The 20,508-nt window shown below is 42.8% G+C and overlaps 1 protein-coding gene across 2 annotated transcripts in view; it reads left to right on the forward strand.

The window, feature by feature from the left end:
• The first annotated feature begins 7,355 nt into the window (after positions 1-7,355).
• Positions 7,356-20,508, forward strand: part of RNASEH2B (ribonuclease H2 subunit B) — a 57,511-nt gene continuing 44,358 nt past the window's right edge. Inside the window, exon 1 of one of the 2 annotated variants that reach the window (XM_005287109.5) lies at positions 7,356-7,591. In XM_005287109.5, coding sequence (XP_005287166.3) covers positions 7,477-7,591 — 115 coding nt within the window. In that variant the 5' untranslated portion in view covers positions 7,356-7,476. The remainder of the gene's footprint in view (positions 7,592-20,508) is intronic. The other variant, XM_008168162.4, reaches the window with a different exon arrangement.

A 20,508-nucleotide genomic window follows, 5' to 3' on the forward strand; every position in this document is an offset into this window, starting at 1 on the left:
TGAGTAACACAATTCATTACCCAGTTTTCCAGCACTCGATGTGCATTACTCCAGGAAGAGAGCCAAGGTTATGATTGAAATTGATCCTGGTATACGACACTCAAAGATGTCGGAGTATCATTGGGGAAGGACTAAGTAAAGCTTCAGTAAGAGAAGAGTTTTGAAGGAAAGTAATTTAAATAATTCTATTTAGGTGTTTTAAACTATTTCATTTATAGCTCATCTATATCACAATTCACTCATTTTTGGACATAATTTGAGGAGGAGGAATTTGGCTTGTGACAGAATACACCTCTACCCCGATATAACGTGACCTGATATAACACAAATTCGAATATAACACGGTAAAGCAGTGCTCCGGGGGGAGGAGGGGCTGCGCACTCCGGCGGATCAAAGCAAGTTTGATATAACACGGTTTCACCTATAACGCGGTAAGATTTTTTGGCTCCCGAGGACAGCATTATATCGGGGTAAAGGTGTACTGGCATTGTGGCTGGGACTTGCCTACAAGTAGCTCTTTGCACTATGACAGCATGAATGGGGAGAAATCTCAGTGATGAGAATGTCATGAAGATTAACTTTCCTTTAGCTCCTTCTGGCAGGTGGGGATGATCAGGTGGGCCTTTTATATACAGTCTCTGTTATCTGCTCTCACATGACACAACTCTTACTGTAGAGAAAAATTGCCCAAGAAGAGTAATTTGAGACGTGCCAACATCCTCCCACTCAAAATGGACAGGAGAAAGCTTGTAAGAAAAGTGAAGAATGACCACAGGAATGTTAGGAATCAGGGAGAGCTTTTATTAAAGTGCCTGGCCCTCAAGAGTTGCTACTAAATGTCCACAATCAATAAACTTGTGGATGGAACTTTGGACAACACCTGCAGTGAGTAGCATTCTATGATGTGGAAGAAAATGCATCCCAGCTCATATTTCTTTGGAAGATATTCCTTTAAAATTTACAGAATTATTTATTTGAATTTGTAATCTGCTTTAACAATATATATTCACCAGGTGTTACAAGATGGCTTTTCATTCTCTCCTGACTGGCCTGAGTTTCTCTGTCATATTAGTGGAAAATGCCCTAAAAATGTATTTTTTTCTAAATTTGCAGTATAATTATAATACAGACTTTTGTAATGGGTTTACTGACTGGCACTATTATAGATCACTCATTACAGAAGAGCAGCAAATCTGACACTTCTATCATAGCTTATCTGTCCAACAATTTGCAGGATATAAATTCATTTTGTGTGTATGCTAGTCAAACAGGGTATGAGGCCTTGAGTTTGTAGAAATTAAGGTCACTGGTTCTATTTACCAGATTTCTAGCCACAAAAAATGTTGAAGGCAAGAGAGCACTCTGTAGGTGACTACATTGATAGCCAAATCTGTCCAAAAGCTGTTGTCTTCTAATAATAATAACTAATAATAATAAATCACCTACTTTATGAGAATAAAGACAACAATGAAACTCAAGAATTGTCCATCTTTTGTCTTCTGTTCTATTCAGTTTAATTTTCTTGGCTGCTGCATCTGCAGGGTCTGGGCCACCAAAAGGCCTTGCATTTTTGAAGCACTCCTCAGGATGGTAGGGCTTCTGAGAAATCCCCTGAAATCCTGAAGATAAGGCTAAGGTGACCGTATTTTCAAAATGAAAAACTGATACTTTTGTGGCTATATCTTTTAGGTTGGTGAACCACTCATGCAAAAGGGAAAAGTACATTCTTAAAAATGTGTGCTGGTGCCCCCTACAGCCAGCTTCTGACTCAAGTTGCTCAGATTTTTTGGAGCAGAGGAGTTCTTGCAGTAATTTAGTGTTGAGAATAAATTTATCATGAAATATTTAACAAGTGTTAACATTCACTTTGAGCAAAATAACAGCCTTGACAGTGTTTACACTCATTCAACTTTTCTCTCCAAACACTGCATCACACAGAATGCTTTCCATTAGACTGTTGCTGGTAAACAGAATAAATTCTACCTCTGATAGAAACACATTTTAAAAATGAGCATGTTCATTGATGAAATGAAAAACCTGGACATTTCAAGTGCCCCAAAAGAAGGGCCTGGGACCCTCGGACATCATACAAAAAATGAGGTCTGCTTTGGTAAAACTGGAACATAAGGTTTCTTTAGATATTCTTCAGCATATGGCTTAAGTCTTTGCAGGATCAATGTCCAAGTTATTATTGTTGTCAATATTTACAGAGAATATTTTCCATAGGAAAAACTTTCTCTGTAGACAGGTTTCAACATAGTAACCACTTCTGTTTGAAATATAGGCCTGGTCTACACTATGAGTTTAATTCGAATTTAGCAGCGTTAAATCAAATTAACCCTGCACCCGTCCACACAACGAAGCCATTTATTTCGAAATAAAGGGCTCTTAAAATCGATTTCTGTACTCCTCCCCGACGAGCGGAGTAGCGCCGAAATCGATATTGTCATTTCGAATTAGGGTTAGTGTGGCAGCAATTCAATGGTATTGACCTCCGGGAGCTATCCCACAGTGCACCATTGTGACCGCTCTGGACAGCAATCTGAACTCGGATGCACCGGCCAGGTAGACAGGAAAAGCCCCGTGAACATTTGAATTTTATTTCCTGTTTGCCCAGCACAGGAAAGCACAGGTGACCACAGAGAGCTCATCAGCACAGGTAACCATGCAGGCCGATAATCGAAAAAGAGCACCAACATGGACCGTACGGGAGGTACTGGATCTGATCGCTATATGGGGAGAGGATTCAGTGCTAGCAGAACTTCGTTCGAAAAGACGAAATTGCCAAAACTTTTGAAAAAATCTCCAAGGGCATGATGGAGAGAGGCCACAATAGGGACTCAGAGCAGTGCCGCGTGCAAGTCAAGGAGCTCAGACAAGCCTATCAGAAAACAAAAGAGGCAAACGGTCGCTCCGGGTCAGAGCCGCAGACATGCCGCTTCTACGCTGAGCTGCATGCAATTCTAGGGGGGGCCGCCACCACTATCCCACTTCTGACTGTGGATTCCAAGGCGGGGGTAATCTCATCAGCCACACCTGAGGATTCTGCGGACGGAGAAGAGGAGGAGGAGGAGGACAAGCTTGCGGAGAGCACACAGCACTCCGTTCTCCCCAACAACCAGGATCTTTTTCTCAGCCTGAGTGAAGTACCCTCCCAAGCCAGTACCCAAGACCATAACCCCATGGAAGGGACCTCAGGTGAGTTTACCTTTTAAAATATAAAACATGGTTTAAAAGCATGCGTTTTTTAATGATTAATTTGCCCTGAGGACTTGGGATGCATTCGTGGCCAGTACAGCTACCGGAAAAGTCTGTTAACGTATCTGGGGATGGACCGGAAATCCTCCAGGGACGTCTCCATGAAGCTCTCCTGGAGGTACTCCAAAAGTCTTTGCAGAAGGTTTCTGGGCAATGTAGCCTTATTCCGTCCTCCATGGTAGGACACTTGACCATGCCATGCTAGTAGCAAGTAATCTGGTATCATTGCATGACAAAGCCTGGCAGCGTATGGTCCCGGTGTTTGCTGGCATTCAAGCAACATCCGTTCTTTATCTTGCTGTGTAATCCTCAGGAGAGTGATATCGCTCATGGTAACCTGGTTGAAATACGGGAATTTAAAGAGGGGACAGAGGTGGCCGTTCCTACTGGGCTGTTTGCCTGTGGCTGAAAAGAAATCCTTCCCTGTAGTAAGCCAAGCGCGCGGGGGGGTGGGGGGGGATTGGTGCTGAGCTTTTCACGGGTGGCTAGCAAGGATCTTCCCTGATACCAGCCACGCGGTGAGGGGAGGGATAAAGAGATCATCCCAGAGAATTGGATGGGGGGGGTTAGTTTGGTTTCTGCTGCTGCAGGTTAACAGGAAAACCGCAGCACTCAACGGGCTTTGCTTGGTATGTGGGAAAGGAGGGCGCAGAAGCTGAAAGACAATGGCTTACCATGGCCGCATGCAAGCCAAATTCTATTGCCCGGATCTGCGTCTGTGATCTCTAACAGCAAAGCCACAGGCACTCAATATTAAGATGCAAAATGCTACCTTGCACAGAAATCATATGTGCTATGTAATGTGAATAGTGTTGTTCACCGTGAAAGAGTATAAGCATTGTTCTGTAAAATGTATCTTTTTAAATACTTCTCTCGCTTTTTTCCCTCCCTCCCTCCAGCAGCTGCAAATTTTTCAAGCCTCCCTCCTCCATCCTGAAGGCTATCTCAGATAAGGCGTTGGAAAAAGAGGACGCGAGACGAGATTTCGCGGAAATCATGGAATCCACCCGCAATGAAAAGAGCCCATCTGAATGAGTGGAAGGACACAGTATCAAAGTACAGGAAAGATGCCAGTGAACGTGAGGACAGGAGGGACCAACGTGTGGACAGAAGGGACCAACGTGAGGAGAGGAGAGACGCTCGAGATGAGAGGTGGCGGCAGGAAGATCAGAGGAGGTAGGATGCAACACTGGGGCTGTTGCGTGAGCAAACAGACATGCTCCGGCATCTGGTGGAGCTTCAGGAACGGCAGCAGGATCACAGACTGCCACTGCAGCCCTTGTATAACCACCCTCCCCCATCACCATGTTCCATAGCCTCCTCACCCAGATGTGTAAGAACGCGGGGGGGAGGCTCCGTGCACCCTCCCATTCCACCCCAGTGGATAGCCCAAGCAAAAGGCTGTCATTATTTTAACCTTTTTTTAGTGGCCTTTACCTTCCCTCCGATCCTCCTCCCAAACCCCACCCGGGCTACCTTGTCAGTTCTCTCCCTCTTTTTATAATCAATTAATAAAGAATACATGATTTTTAAACGATAGTGACTTTATTTCCTTCTAAAGCAAGCTGTGATAGAAGGGGGAGGGTGGGTTGCTTACAGAGAATGAGTCAATAAAGGGGGCGGGTTTTCATCAAGGAGAAACAAACAGAACATTCACATGGTAGCCTGGCCAGTCATGAAACTGGTTTTCAAAGCTTCTCTGATGCGCCGCGCTTCCTGGTGTGCTCTTCTAATCGCCCTGGTGTCTGGCTGCGTGTAATCAGCAGCCATGCGATTTGCCTCAGCCTCCCACCCCGCCATAAAGGTCTCCCCCTGACTTTCACAGAGATTGTGGAGCACACAGCAAGCAGAAATAACAATGGGGAGATTGGTTTGGCTGAGGTCTGAGCAAGTCAGTAACGTGTGCCAGCGACCTTTTAAACAGCCAAATGCACATTCTACCACCATTCTGCATTTGCTCAGCCTGTAGTTGAACAGCTCCTGACTACTGTCCAGGCTGCCTGTGTATGGCTTCATGAGCCATGGCATTAAGGGGTAGGCTGGGTCCAAGGATAACTAGAGGCATTTCAATATCCCCAACGGTTATTTTCTGATCCAGGAAGTAAGTCCCTTGCTGCAGCCGTTTAAACAGAGTAGTGTTCCTGAAGACGCGAGCGTCATGAACCCTTCCCGGCCAGCCCACGTTGATGTTGGTGAAACGTCCCTTGTGATCCACCAGGGCTTGCAGCACCATTGAAAAGTACCCCTTGCGGTTTATGTACTGGGTACCCTGGTGCTCCGGTGCCAAGATAGGGATATGGGTTCCCCACCGCAGTTAGGGAATCCCATTGCAGCAAAGCCATCCACTATGACCTGCACATTTCCCAGAGTCACTACCTTTCGTAACAGCAGCTCAGTGATTGCTTTGGCTACTTGCATGACAGCAGCCCCCCACAGTAGATTTGCCCACTCCAAATTGATTCCCGACTGACCGGTAGCTGTCTGGCGTTGCAAGCTTCCACAGGGCTATCGCCACTCGCTTCTCAACTGTAAGGGCTGCTCTCATCTTGGTATTCTGGCGCTTCAGGGCAGGGGAAAGCAAGTCACAAAGTTCCATGAAAGTGCCTCGTTTTTCTGGTCCTGGTTCAGCATAAACTGCACGATAATGCGCGAGGTGTTTACAATGTTCATGACTGCTGTCTTGAGCTGAGTGGACTCCATGCTTGCCGTGATATGGCGTCTGCAGTGTTCACCCAGGAAAAAAGGCGCAAAACGGTTGTCTGCCATTGCTTTCATGGAGGGAGGGGTGAGGCTGTACCCAGAACCACCTGCGACAATGTTTTTTGCCCCATCAGGCACTGGGATCTCAACCCAGAATTCCAATGGGCGGGGGAGACTGTGGGAACTATGGGATAGCTATAGGATAACTACCCACAGTGCAACGCTCCGGAAATCGATGCTAGCCCTGGTACATGGACGCACACCGCCGAATTAATGTGCTTAGTGTGGCCGCATACATTCGACTGTATACAATCTGTTTCCAAAATTCGAATTCTGTAAATTCGGATTAATCCCGTAGTGTAGACATACTCATAGATGTTCTGGCAGAGATTACAAACACAGCCAGCTCCAGAGGATTTTATAATCACGGCAAACACAAACAGTGGGTTTTATAAACTCTGATGGTGAATTTTGCAAATCTGGTAGCATGGGTAGTTTGTAAGGTCCTAAAAAGAATAACCGTGGAACCATATCAGGCCATCACTTACTAAGCAGAACTTTCCAGTGATTTCTGCTTTACAGCAGATGCCGTAATATGGTTCTTGGCTTTTCCTACGTCCCTATCCCTCTTTAGGTAAAAAAAAAAAAAAAAATCAAGGAACGTTAAAATGAACGTAGGTTAACATAATTTTAAGGGTATAAATGTATATAGCCAAACATCAGGGAATTATTTTCTGTGACATGAACGTAGCCAATTGGAATGTCCTGGCCTTTGCTCCTCCTGTGCTGCTGCTGTTTGGGTTTTTTTTATAACGTTGTATGATGGCAAACATCGTGCGCTGCGCTGCTCTTTAATGCCCGCCTTAACAGATGCTATTAACAGTAGCGTGGAGCGGCTCTTTGGGGCCGGGATCGCTTTTGTGTTGAGTCTGGGCAGCACAATGCGGCCCCGCTCCAGGACCGCAATACCCGGCACAAGTCCTGGGCACGGCTGAATGCGAGATGCGGAGACGCTCGGCGCTCCCATGCCCAGGCTCTGGCGGGTGTGACTCTAACGCTCTAGGAGTTTCGGGCTGTTCCTCCGCTGGGGCTGGGGGGGGGAGGTGGCGAAGGCCGTGTGGGGGGCGGGGTTAGGGGACGTCAGTCCGTCCCTCAGCTGAAGGCGGAGCACGGCAGCGCCTCACACCGGGTGAAGGGCTCAGGGGGGAGGGGAATCAGCTCCGCCGCACAGAGGGAGCGAGCGCGAGGCGCCGCAGTGTGTCCGGCCCCGCCTCCCCCCCCTCGGGCTCGTACCATTTGGCGGCGCTGGTGCGGGGGTGCGCGGCAAACCCCAGCCAGGGGTTCCCTGGCTGCCGCGCGAGCGACTGGGCTCCCCCGTGACCCCCGCGCGCAGATCGTGCGGCCCCCGCCTCCCCCGGGCTCTCGGGCCCCGCTGGGCCCAGGGCGGCACTGGCGGGAGGGCGCTGCGCGCGCGGCTCCCCCGCTCCGCGCGCCCGCCCCGGCCCCGCCGTTATTCGGATGCGGAGGCCGAGACGGGCAGCGCCGAGAGCGCGGGGGTCCCGGACCATGCTGGGTAGCGGGCGGCGCCGCTCGGCGGACTCGCACGCCAACCAGTGGGTGCTGGTTGCACCAGGTAACCCCCCCTCCTCCGGGCCCCGCGGAGAGCTGGAGCCCCGTCGCCCCGTCTCCCCACCAGCGCCCCCGGGGGAGAGTGGACCTCCCTCAGCGCCCCATGTCCCATCCCCCACTAGCGCCCCAGGGGAGACTGGAGCCTTGTGACCCATCTCGGCCAGGAGGGGCACGACCTCAGTGCAGTGAGATTTGATCCCCTGGTCCACTCAGGTTTCCCTTGTTGTGCCCCGTCCAGTCCCAGGGAGCAGGACCCAGCGGGGGTTGAGGGGCTACTCATTGTAGAAGGTTAAATTATTTGCAGCTGTATTACAGTCAAGGGGGCAGCTGCAGGAGGTGTATTAAGGCAGGATGTGACGATCTATATCTGCTGCCCCTTCCCTCACCAGTGAGCTAGATGCATCTCAAAGGCTACTGATGTTGCAGAAGGAGAGAGAGCTCTTCCCTTATCAAGTACACCTCTACCCCAATATAACGCTGCCCTCGGGAGCCAAAAAATCTTACCGTGTTACAGGTGAAACCGCGTTATATCGAACTTGCTTTGATCTGCCAGAGCTTGCAGCCCCGCCGCCCTGGAGCGCTGCTTTACCGTGTTATATCTGAATTCGTCTTATATTGTGTCGCGTTATATCGGGGTAGAGGTGTACTTAGATTTCCTTGGCTGATTTGCACCCTAGTCAAGACCTCTTTGTATATCCAGCCAACGCCTATCTTGCTAAGTAGCTGGATCATCTACCAGATCTGCCTGTGTGTCACCTTAAGCAAAGTCTTACAGAGTTCACCATTCTGCTTCTCAGTCTTGACTCAATATTTTCCTACATCACTGGGATATCACAGGGTTTAACTCATTAGAATTAGTAAATTGCTGTGAGATCCTTGGAGAGAAGGTGCTCTACAAGTGCAAAATATTATTTCTAGAGTACTCCCACAGGTGCTTGATCTCACCTGTTTTTGACAAGCTTTAGTGAAGGAGCCTCACCTACTTCACAGTTTATTCTGTCTTCTGTTTTCTAAAGGGAATAGCATAGAGACATAAACATCAGCTTTGAAACACTTAGACCCCTCTGAAACACGAAGTTCTAAACCTGATCAGGGATCTACTCAACCCTTCATCCTTGTAGAATAAATAAACAGAATTCCCTGTATCTGATGGAAGAATGTTTCAGAGGAGGGCCTTAAAAACTGAAATCCTCTCTGGCCTGTATTTCCCTCCACTCCACAACTGTCATTCAGTGTGTTTTGTAAATGTAAAATTGCATTACTGCTAATTTTTTGCAGTGTCTGGATTAAAAATATCATCTGATTCTTACCTTCAGTAATCTCCAAACAAAAAATTGGTTAATTTTTAAATGAAGGTGGCCGAGTGAGAGAGAATGTGCACAAATTGTAGGAAACTGAGAAAAGATGCATTTCTCAATCCTATTTTCTTCTGGATTTGCTGATTCCTCCCTGGCTCCATTCTTAGCTTTTCTGTTCCACACTCTTGGATCTGACATGCAGAGAGTACAAGATGCTGCTGCTGATAGTAATAATAACTAGGACTGTCAATTAATCACAGTTAACTCATGCGATTAACTCAAAAAAATTAATCACAGTTCAAAAAATTTATCACAATTAATTGCACTTATAACAATAGAATACCAATTGAAATTTACTAAATATTTTTGGATGTTTTTCTACATTTTAAATATTGATTTCAGTTACAACACAGAATACAGAGTGCACAGTGCTTACTTTATATTATTATTTCTGATTACAAATATACACACCGTAAAAATGATAAAACAAATAGTATACATCAGTTCATGTCATACAAGTACTAAAGTGCAATCTCTTTATCCTGAAAGTGTAACTTACAAATGCAGATTTTTTTTTTTTGGTTACATAACAACACTCAAAAACAAAACAGTGTAAAACTTTAGAGCCCACTCAGTCCTACTTCTTATTCTGCCAATCGCCAAGACAGACAAGTTTGTTTACATTGACAGGAGATACTGCTGTCTGCTTCTTATTTACGATGTCACCTGAAAGTGAGAACGGGCGTTCACATGGCATTTTTGTAGCCAGCGTTGCAAGGTATTTACATGCCAGATATGCTAAACATTCGTATGCCCCTTCCATGCTTTGGCCACCATTTCAGAGGACTTGCCGATGATGCTCATTAAAAAAATAATGCTTCAATTAAATTTGTGACTGTACTCCTTGGGGGGAGAATTGTATATCTCCTATTCTGTTTTACTTGCATTCTGCACTCTTTACATTTACTTGCACTCTGATGCAGAAACTACAGAACCCAAACCACCAAAAAAGAAAATCAACCTTCTACTGGTGGCATCTGACTCAGATGAAGAAAATGAACATGTCGGTCCGCACTGCTTTGGATTGTTATCAAGCAGAACCCATCATCAGCATGGAACCATGTCCTCTGGAATCATGGTTGAAGCATGAAGGGACATATGAATTTTTAGCACATCTGGGATGTAAATATCTTGCAACGCTGGCTACAACAGTGCCATGTGAACGCTTGTTCTCACTTTCAGGTGACATTGTAAACAAGAAGCAGGCAGCATTATCTCCTGCAAATTGTAACCAACTTTGTTTGTCTGAGTGATTGGCTGACCAAGAAGTAGGACTGAGTGGACTTGTAGACTCTAAAGTTTACATTGTTTTATTTTTGAATGCAGTTCTTTTTTTTTTTTTTTTAAACATAATTCTACATTGTAAGTTCAACTTTCATGGTGGGGAGATTGTACTGCAGTACTTGTGTGGGGTGAATTGAAGGATACTGTTTCTTCTGTTTTTTGCGGTGCAAATATTTGTAATAAAAAAATAAATGTAAAGTGAGCACTGTGCGCTTTGTGTTCTGTGTTGTAATTGAGGTTAATATATTTGAAAATGTGGTAAACATCCAAAAATATTTAAAATAAATTATATTCTATTGTTGTTTAACAGTGCAATTAATCATGATTAATTTTTTTAATCACTTTGACAGCCCTAATAATAACTACTAGCTCTTATATCATGCATTTCATCTGCAGATCTCAAAGCAATTTACAAGGGATGTCAGTATCATTCTCCTCATTTTACAGCTGGGAAAACTGAGGTACAGTGCGAGGTGAAGTGAGGTCACCTACCAGGCTAGTGGCAGAACCAGGAATAGAACCCAGAATTCCTGAATTCCAGTATAGGATGGGGATCCACTTCTTACTTTGACATGTATGCAAACTTCAGTTCAGAGTTAAGTACTGCATTCAAACAGTTGGCTTTGCCCACAAATGCCTCTGTCCTATTAATTTCAACACACTTAACTTTATGCATGTGACCAGTCAGTTCTGTGCAAAATGTTAATCTCTAACATCAGTATTTTCAGGATTGGAGCCAGAGCTTGTAACTTCCATGAACTCAAACAGGTTTCCTTACAGAGGCTATGTGTACACTGGGGGGCTTTACTGGTATAGTATAGGTATAATATACCAGCAGAGTGCTCCTGGTGTGGGAACAGCTGCACTGGCAAAGCTGCCAACTTTGCCAGCACAGCTCCAGCAAAGTTTATAAAGTTCATCAAATGTATAGGAAAGTTTATTAAATTCAGTAGAACCTGAAAGCACATACTGAGTTTCAAAAGTCCACAGCAAATAGCTCCAAGGTTTTACTGCTGACATAATCAGAAATAGTCCTAGGTCTAATTGGTCTAATAGTTGAGGTCTAATTGAAGACCATTGAATATAATAAATTTAATGTTTTTTTGATAAAGTGTTTTTGATAAATTACAGAAAGTTGAATATCCCTTTTTGAAGTCCCATATTTCAGAAGTGTTTTGTCAGAATTTCTGTAAAATTCACTTAAGGCTATACTTGCAAAATTTGACTTTGCTTTCCAAATTTCCAACAGAATAGTCTGTTTTTTGAGGAAGTTAAATTCTTGCAACTCCTTTGTGGGGTAGGTAAGTAACAAGTTTCTGATTTTATGCAGGGAAACTTATGGAGAGAAAAGATTTGTTTTACTGTTACAACAAGAAGCACAAAAGAGCTATTTGTTACTTTTTCTTCTTGGAAAGTAGGTACATCCAAAGGATCCAATCCTACAAACACTAAGTCACACCTATAGCTGCTCGCATGAGTAATCTTAACATTAGAATAGCTCACATGGGTGTTGATATCATGTACCACCCTATATATTCAGTAGCATTATTTTCACCTGGACATGAATAGTTCGTCTTGCTTTGATTGTGCCTTTTTTTAACGTTAATGGAGATGATGGGCTAATTCTGCAAAGAAGCAGATGTCTTGGAATCAATCCAGACAGAGAAGGGAAACTGAAATTAGGGGACTTGTCAGCAAGTATTCAGAAATGAAACTGAAGCGCTTCTTAAATCATGTGTATCTTGATATCTATCAAGCCCCAAGCAGCATGGCAGCAGTTTGTTATACTGAAAACTGTGAAATAGAGTGCTACAAAGTTAGGGCTGACCCTGCAAACACTTAACCACACACACAACTTTTCTCATGTGACTAGTCCCATTGTACCGAGAATTAGTATTGTATTAATGTCACAGAGACCATTGGTCAGCCCTCGCATGATTTTTAGTTGCTAATGGCAGATTGGATTGAAAACAGCTAGAAATAAAAAGCTCTGTTATTTCCTTATCCATCTCCTGACTCACCATTAAGTCTGATAAAACAACGAGGAGTCCTTGTGGCACCTTAGAGACTAACATTTATTTGGGCATAAGCTTTCATGGGCTAGAACCCACTTCATCAGATGCAACCATTCAGGCTGATAGTAAATCTTAATCTGAAACTTTTGCACTTCAATTAATGGTGACATGCTTTCCCTCGGCTGATCACTGTGATGCAGCATTAGAAAGGGCAAGATACTGTCAGTACTTGCAACAGAAATCAGTGGAATGCCAAATAGTTAAATTGGAAGGCTGAGCGGTGCAATTTCTAAGACTTCAGTTGAACTAATCACATGAGCAAAGAAAAAGCCTGTTTTCATTGTTTAATAATGAAAGGAACAGTTATGTTATGGCTTTACTTTTTCATCTGCAGGATACTTGGCATGTTTTCTGAGCAAATGTTGCTTACCAGATTACATTGCTCTACAGCCAAAATGCTTCTGAAATAAATGTAGTCAAACTTTACTAATTCTGGGTCACTGAGAACGAAAATGATGCTTAAAATTGTTGATTGGCTCTAGTTTTCAAGATATGCTATTGGGTCAGTATATACGAATGGGAATGGCGGAGGATAAGTGAGTTATAAAGGGAAGGGATCTCAATTTAAACCAGAAATGACTAAAATACGTCTTTGACTGGATCTATGAATAAATCTATGACTGAGTTTGGACAGTACTTGCTTTTTAGGCAAAACAATGAATGATGCAATCTGAAGCTGGTATTGCGTCATACATGATATGAATTGCATCATGTTATTCCTAGAAGTCATGGATGATGCAATCATAACGAAGCTTACATCCCTGTGCTGAACAAATTGCCCTATATCAGCTCTAGAAATCATACAGTGTCGTGCTCTCTTATTTGTCAGTGTTTAATTTTGCAAAGGGACACATTTCTGTCTAGCCAAAGTGAGCAGAGATGCCTCGTACTTGTGTGAACAGTGCAGATGACTTCTGCTATGTTTGTGGTGAAGTGACTTTTGCATCACAAAAGCGCAGTATAAGCACTATGGTTAAGAAAGCCTATCGCCTTTATTTTGGCTGCAAAATTGGAGATCAGGACAAGAGGTGGGCCCCACACATATGCTGCAACACTTGTGCAACAAATCTTCGCCAGTGGTTGAACAGGAAAAGGAAATCTATGCCTTTTGCAGTGCCAATGATATGGAGAGAGCCAACGGATCATACCAGCAATTGTTACTTCTGCATGGAGCCTCCAGTTGGGAAAGGTGTGTCAAAGAAGAAAACGTGGACTGTGCATTATCCAAACATTCCATCAGCTATACCAGTACCCCACAGAGAAGGACTGCCGGTTCCTGATGCACCAGAATCATTCTCACTTGAGTCAGATGAGGAAGAGGATGAAACTTCTGGTCCTGAACCATCAATGTCACAGGACCCACATTTTCTCCTATCCTCCTCCTCTGAACCACACCTCATAACACAAGGTGAACTGAATGACCTTGTCAGGGATTTGGAACTACCCAAGAGTAAGGCAGAGCTGTTGGGCTCCAGACTACAGCAGTGGAATCTCCTGGCAGGTGATGTTAGGGTTTCCATGTTCCGTGACCGTCCAAAGAATCTTGTCCCATTCTTCTTCTTGAAAGGTGATCTTGTAGCCTGCAACAACATTGATGGTGTGATGGCAGCCCTCAACATCGGTCACGATCCAGATGAGTGGAGACGGTTCATTGATTCATCGAAGACAAGACTTAAAGCTGTTTTACTGCATAATGGCAATGTTTTGCCATCAATTCCAGTTGGTCATGCAGTCCATATGAAGGAAACCTATGACAACATGAAACAACTTTTGAAGTGCATAAACTATGACAACATCAGTGGCAGCTTTGTGGCGATTTGAAGGTTGTTGCTCTCTTGCTTGGTCTGCAGACTGGATACACAAAGTACTGCTGTTTTCTCTGCGAATGGGATAGTCGTGCAAGAGATTCCCACTACATCAAGAAAGATTGGCCACTCCGACAGTCATTGGAGCCTGGGAGGAAAAGTGTTCAGCATCCACCACTTGTTGAATCAAGGAAGATTTTGTTACCACCCTTACACATCAAGCTGGGTCTGATGAAGAACTTTGTCAAGGCCATTGACAAAACACAAGCAGCTTTCAAGTACCTCCGTGGAAAATTTCCAAGGTTAAGTGAAGCTAAGATAAAGGAAGGTGTCTTTGTTGGTCCACTTCTTCCAGATGATGCATTTGACCATGCACTGCGTGGCAAGGAAAAGGCGGCATGGAAAGCCTTCCAGTTAGTGGCAATACATTTTCTCGGAAACAACAAGGCAGACAACTACAGGTTGTTGGTGGAAAACCTCCTCAAGGCATACAAAAGCCTTTGTTGCAACATGTCACTAAAGATACATTTTTTGCACTCTCATCTAGATTTTTTTCCACCGAACTGTGGAGCAGTGAGCGACGAGCACGGCGAGCGATTTCACCAGGATATTGCAACAATGGAGAAATGCTATCAGGGCAAATGGAGCCCATCAATGCTTGCAGACTATTGCTGGACAATGACAAGAGATGCTCCATTTAATGAATACAAGAGACAATCCAAGAAAGGCTGAGTAGACCCTGAATAGGACTAAACTATGTACATAATAGTTTTTTGCCTTTTGTTTCATAATAAATTTTATTTAACCTTTTGCTGATTTTTAAAGTGTTACATAAACAGGAGAGGTGAAATATTATCATGTAAAGCAACCATAAACACATGAAAAGACCTAGGTTTACAATTTATGATTAAAACTCTACTATCTACACAATATACATAGACATAAAATGTAAAAACTTAAATATCTTAGAAACAGTAGCCAATCAGTTGTTTTAATTGTCATATTTGAATTCAGCACATTAAAATACATAATAAATAGCACATTTTGTCTGCTTCAGAGATGACTTCTCAAAAATTGTAGACATGTCCATCTCAAAGTATTTTTTTAAAACTGTTCGGTGTTACTTGATGAATACTGCATAGATTACTGTAGACTATATCTTAAATAATATATATGAAAACCAATTTTAGAGAGACAAGGTGGATGAGGAATATTCTTTTATTGAACCAATAAAAAAAAGCTCAAAAGCTTGTCTCTCTCACCAGTAGAAGTTGGTCCAATAAGACAGTGGTTCTCAACCTAGGGTATGTGTATCCCTGGGGGTACACAGAGGTCTTCCGGGGGTACATCAACTTATCTAGATACTTGCCTAGTTTTACAACAGGCTACATAAAAAGCACTAGCGAAGTCAGTACCAACTAAAATTTCATACAGACAATGACTTGTTTATACTGCTCTATATACTATACACTGAAATGTAAGTACAATATTTATATTCCAGTTGATTTACAATTATATGGTAAAAATGAGAAAGTAAGCAATTTTTCAGTAACAGTGTGCTGTGACACTTGTATTTATGTCTGATTTTGTAAGCAAGTAGTTTTTAAGAGAGGTGAAACTTGGGGGTACGCAAGACAAATCAGACTTCTGAAAGGGGTACAGTAGTCTGGAAAGATTGAGAGCCACTGCAATAAGTGATATGACCAAATCTACCTTGTCTCTCTAATATCCTGGGACTAACACAGCTACAACAATACTGCATAAAACCAGTTTTGACATTTATTTAAACAGCCCCATAAAGACATTGTGTTTACCTCTTAATTACACTGGTCTACAATTTTTGAGAAGTCATCTGCTTCAGAGATAAAATGTGCTATTTATTATGTATTTTGATGTGCTGAATTCAAATATGACAATGAAAACAACTGATTGGCTACTGTGTCTAAGATATTTAAGTTTTTACATTTTATGTCTATGTATATTGTGTAGATAGTAGAGTTTTAATCATAAATTGTAAACCTAGGTCTTTTCATGTGTTTATGGTTGCTTTATATGATATTTCACCTGTCCTATTTATGTAACACTTTAAAAATCAGCAAAAGGGTTATATAAATAAAATTTATTATGAAACAAAAGGCAAAAAACTATTATGTACATAGTTTAGTCCTATTCAGTGTCTACTCGGCGCTTCTTGGCTTGTCTCTTGTATTCATTAAATGGAGCATCTCTTGTCACTGTCCAGCAATAGTCTGCAAGCATTGATGGGCTCCATTTCCCCTGATAGCGTTTCTCCATTGTTGCAATGTCCGGGTGAAATCGCTCGCCATGCTCGTCGCTCACTGCTCCACAGTTCGGTGGAAAAAAATCTAGGTGAGAGTGCAAAAAATGTATCTTTAGTGACACGTTGCAACAAAGGCTTTTGTATGCCTTGAGGAGTTTTCCACCAACAACCTGTAGTTGTCTGCCTTGTTGTTTCCGAGAAAATGTATTGCCACTAACTGGAAGGCTTTCCATGCCATCTTTTCCTTGCCACGCAGTGCATGGTCAAATGCATCATCTGGAAGAAGTTCACGAATCTGAGGACCAACAAAGACGCCTTCCTTTATCTTAGCTTCACTTAACCTTGGAAATTTTCCACGGAGGTACTTGAAAGCTGCTTGTGTTTTGTCAATGGCCTTGACAAAGTTCTTCATCAGACCCAGCTTGATGTGTAAGGGTGGTAACAAAATCTTCCTTGATTCAACAAGTGGTGGATGCTGAACACTTTTCCTCCCAGGCTCCAATGACTGTCGGAGTGGCCAATCTTTCTTGATGTAGTGGGAATCTCTTGCACGACTATCCCATTCGCAGAGAAAACAGCAGTACTTTGTGTATCCAGTCTGCAGACCAAGCAAGAGAGCAACAACCTTCAAATCGCCACAAAGCTGCCACTGATGTTGTCATAGTGTATGCACTTCAAAAGTTGTTTCATGTTGTCATAGGTTTCTTTCATATGGACTGCATGACCAACTGGAATTGATGGCAAAACATTGCCATTATGCAGTAAAACAGCTTTAAGACTCGTCTTCGATGCATCAATGAACAGTCTCCACTCATCTGGATTGTGACCGATGTTGAGGGCTGCCATCACACCATCGATGTTGTTACAGGCTACAAGATCACCTTCCATGAAGAAGAATGGGACAAGATCCTTTGGACGGTCACGGAACATGGAAACCCTAACATCACCTGCCAGCAGATTCCACTGCTGTAGTCTGGAGCCCAACAGCTCTGCCTTACTCTTGGGTAGTTCCAAATCCTTGACAAGGTCATTCAGTTCACCTTGTGTTATGAGGTGTGGTTCAGAGGAGGAGGATGGGAGAAAATGTGGGTCCTGTGACATTGATGGTTTAGGACCAGAAGTTTCATCCTCTTCCTCTTCCTTGTCTGACTCAAGTGAGAATGATTCTGGTGCATCAGGAACCGGCAGTCCTTCTCTGTGGGGTACTGGGCATATAGCTGATGGAATGTTTGGATAATGCACAGTCCACGTTTTCTTCTTTGACACACCTTTCCCAACTGGAGGCTCCATGCAGAAGTAACAATTGCTGGTATGATCCGTTGGCTCTCTCCATATCATTGGCACTGCAAAAGGCATAGATTTCCTTTTCCTGTTCAACCACTGGCGAAGATTTGTTGCACAAGTGTTGCAGCATATGTGTGGGGCCCACCTCTTGTCCTGATCTCCAATTTTGCAGCCAAAATAAAGGTGATAGGCTTTCTTAACCATAATGGTTATACTGCGCTTTTGTGATGCAAAAGTCACTTCACCACAAACATAGCAGAAGTCATCTGCACTGTTCACACAAGTACGAGGCATCTCTGCTCACTTTGGCTAAACAGAAATGTGTCCCTTTGCAAAATCAAACACTGACAAATAAGAGAGCACGACACTGTATGATTTCTAGAGCTGATATAGGGCAATTTGTTCAGCACAGTGATGTAAGCTTCGTTATGATTGCATCATCCATGACTTCTAGGAATAACATGATGCAATTCATATGTATGACGCAATACCAGCTTCAGATTGCATCATTCATTGTTTTGCCTAAAAAGCAAGTACTGTCCAAACCCAGTCATAGATTTATTCATAGATCCAGTCAAATATGTATTTTAGTCATTTCTGGTTTAAATTGAGATCCCTTCCCTTTATAACTCACTTATCCTCCGCCATTCCCAAGTCAAGGGTCGTATATACTGACCCAATAGCATATTTTGAAAACTAGAGCCAATCAACAATTTTAAGCATCATTTTCGTTCTCAGTGACCTGGAATTAGTAAAGTTTGACTACATTTATTTCAGAAGCATTTTGGCTGTAGAGCAGTGTTACCTCATTTGTTAGGGCTATAAAGGCACTCTATATTTGTGTAAATCTGTAATATAGGCATATTCTTAAATGCTGTGCTAGATGAACAAATGTCTAGTTTATCTATTGCTAATACACCCACCTTTACTGGGTGAGCGGTTTTGTCTATCTGCCTCTATCTTGGTACAGTGTCTAGGTGCAGTATAATTAATTGAAAGGCATAATTTCTAATCAAAAGACCTTGTACACTCTCGCTAACTTGTTTTTTGCTCGTATAAAAGAAACTCTTTGGGGCAGAGTTTATAAAAACTATTCTTGTATATTGTGGCAAACAATCCACCATCTTCCTTTAGGATTTAACAAGAGACCTCTTGCTGCATCTTTGGTTTGGCCTTTACTTTTATTCTCCAGTTTTTTTAACCAATTATGGGTCTTAGACCTTAAGACAAAAGACACATTTCAATTCTTAGTTTTCCTGGAAACAACAAAGCTGCTTTGATATTTCTTTTTAAGAAAACCCATTAAGTCAGCAACAACATTATCTTTTTCACTGAGTGTGGGACTGAAAACCTCAAAAAAAGGCAATCCGGTTACCTTTGTAAGTAAAGATCTCTGTGCCTTTCACAAGGTTTGTAAAATGTGGTCTTTTTTCTCTTATATCTGATGCCCTTTCCACAAAAGTAATGCTTTCTTACCCTGACTTCTTATACAGGAGAGAATACTAAAGAATGTGTTCCACATAAATAGGAGTTTCTTAATGTTCAAGACCAAGTTGGTTTGGTATCCATTTCTGCACGACAGCACCCTTGCAATGTTCTCCCCGTCTGCATGCCAACCTGATTTTCAAGCATAACTGATTTCTAATGAAAATTACTTCTAGTCAATGTAAGAAATGACAGAGTAGGTCATGCTGGTGGGGACATGGCATTGTATGCGAAAGAAAGCCTAGAGTCAGTTAAAGTAAACAGCTTAAATGGATCAAAGTGTACCACAGAATCTCTATGGATAGAAATTCAATGCTTGAACAATAAAAGTATAGTAAGTAGTAGGAATATACTACCGGCTCCCTGACCAGGATGGTGATAGTGATTGTGAAATCCTCAGGGAGATTAGATGGGCTACAAAGATAGAAAATAAATTAATGATGGGGGATTTCAACTATCCTCATATTGACTGGGTATATGTCACCTCAGGAAGGGACACAGATAAAATTTCTAGACATCATAAATAACTGCTTGTTGGAACAGCTTGTCCTGGAATCCACAAAGGGAGAGCCAATTCTTGTTTTAGTCCTAAGTGATACACAGGATCTGGTCCAACAGGTGAATATAACTGAATTGCTCAGTAATAGTGACTATAATATAAAAGACAGTAAGAGACCCAAAAAATGCCACAATGGTTTAACAGCAGAGTAAAAGAGGTGGTTAAAGGCAAAAAGAAATCCTTCAAAAATTGGAAGTCGGGTGAGGAAAATAGAAAGGAGCATAAACTCTGGCAAGTCAAGTGTAAACTAGGGCAGGCCAAGAAAGAATCTGAAGAGCAGCTAGAAAAAGACACAAAAACTAACAACCAATATTTTTTTAAGTACATTGAAAGCAAGAAGCCTACCAAACAGTCATTGGGGCCACGGGACGATCAAGGTGCTAAAGGAGCACTGTAGAAAGACAAGGCCGTTACGGAGAAGCTAAATGAATTCTTTGTATTGGTCTTCACTGTATTGGATGTGAGGGACATCCTTGCACCTAAGCCATTATTTTAGGTGATAAATCTGAGGAACTTTCACAGCTTGAGAAGTCAATACAGGAGGTTTTGGAACAAATGGATAAATTAAACAGGACTAGTTGATATTCGCCCAAGAGTTCTGAAGAAACTCAGATATGAAATTGCAGAACTACTACCTGTGATATGATACCTATAACTTAAATCAGCCTCTGTATCAGATAACTGGAGGGTAGCTAATGGAACACCAATTTTTAACAAAGTCCCCAGAGGTGATCCTGGCAATTACAGGCCAGTAAGACGAACTTGAGTACCAGGAAATTGGTTGAATCTG

Source organism: Chrysemys picta, chromosome 1 (assembly GCF_011386835.1).
Source record: "Chrysemys picta bellii isolate R12L10 chromosome 1, ASM1138683v2, whole genome shotgun sequence".
NCBI lineage: Eukaryota > Metazoa > Chordata > Testudines > Emydidae > Chrysemys > Chrysemys picta.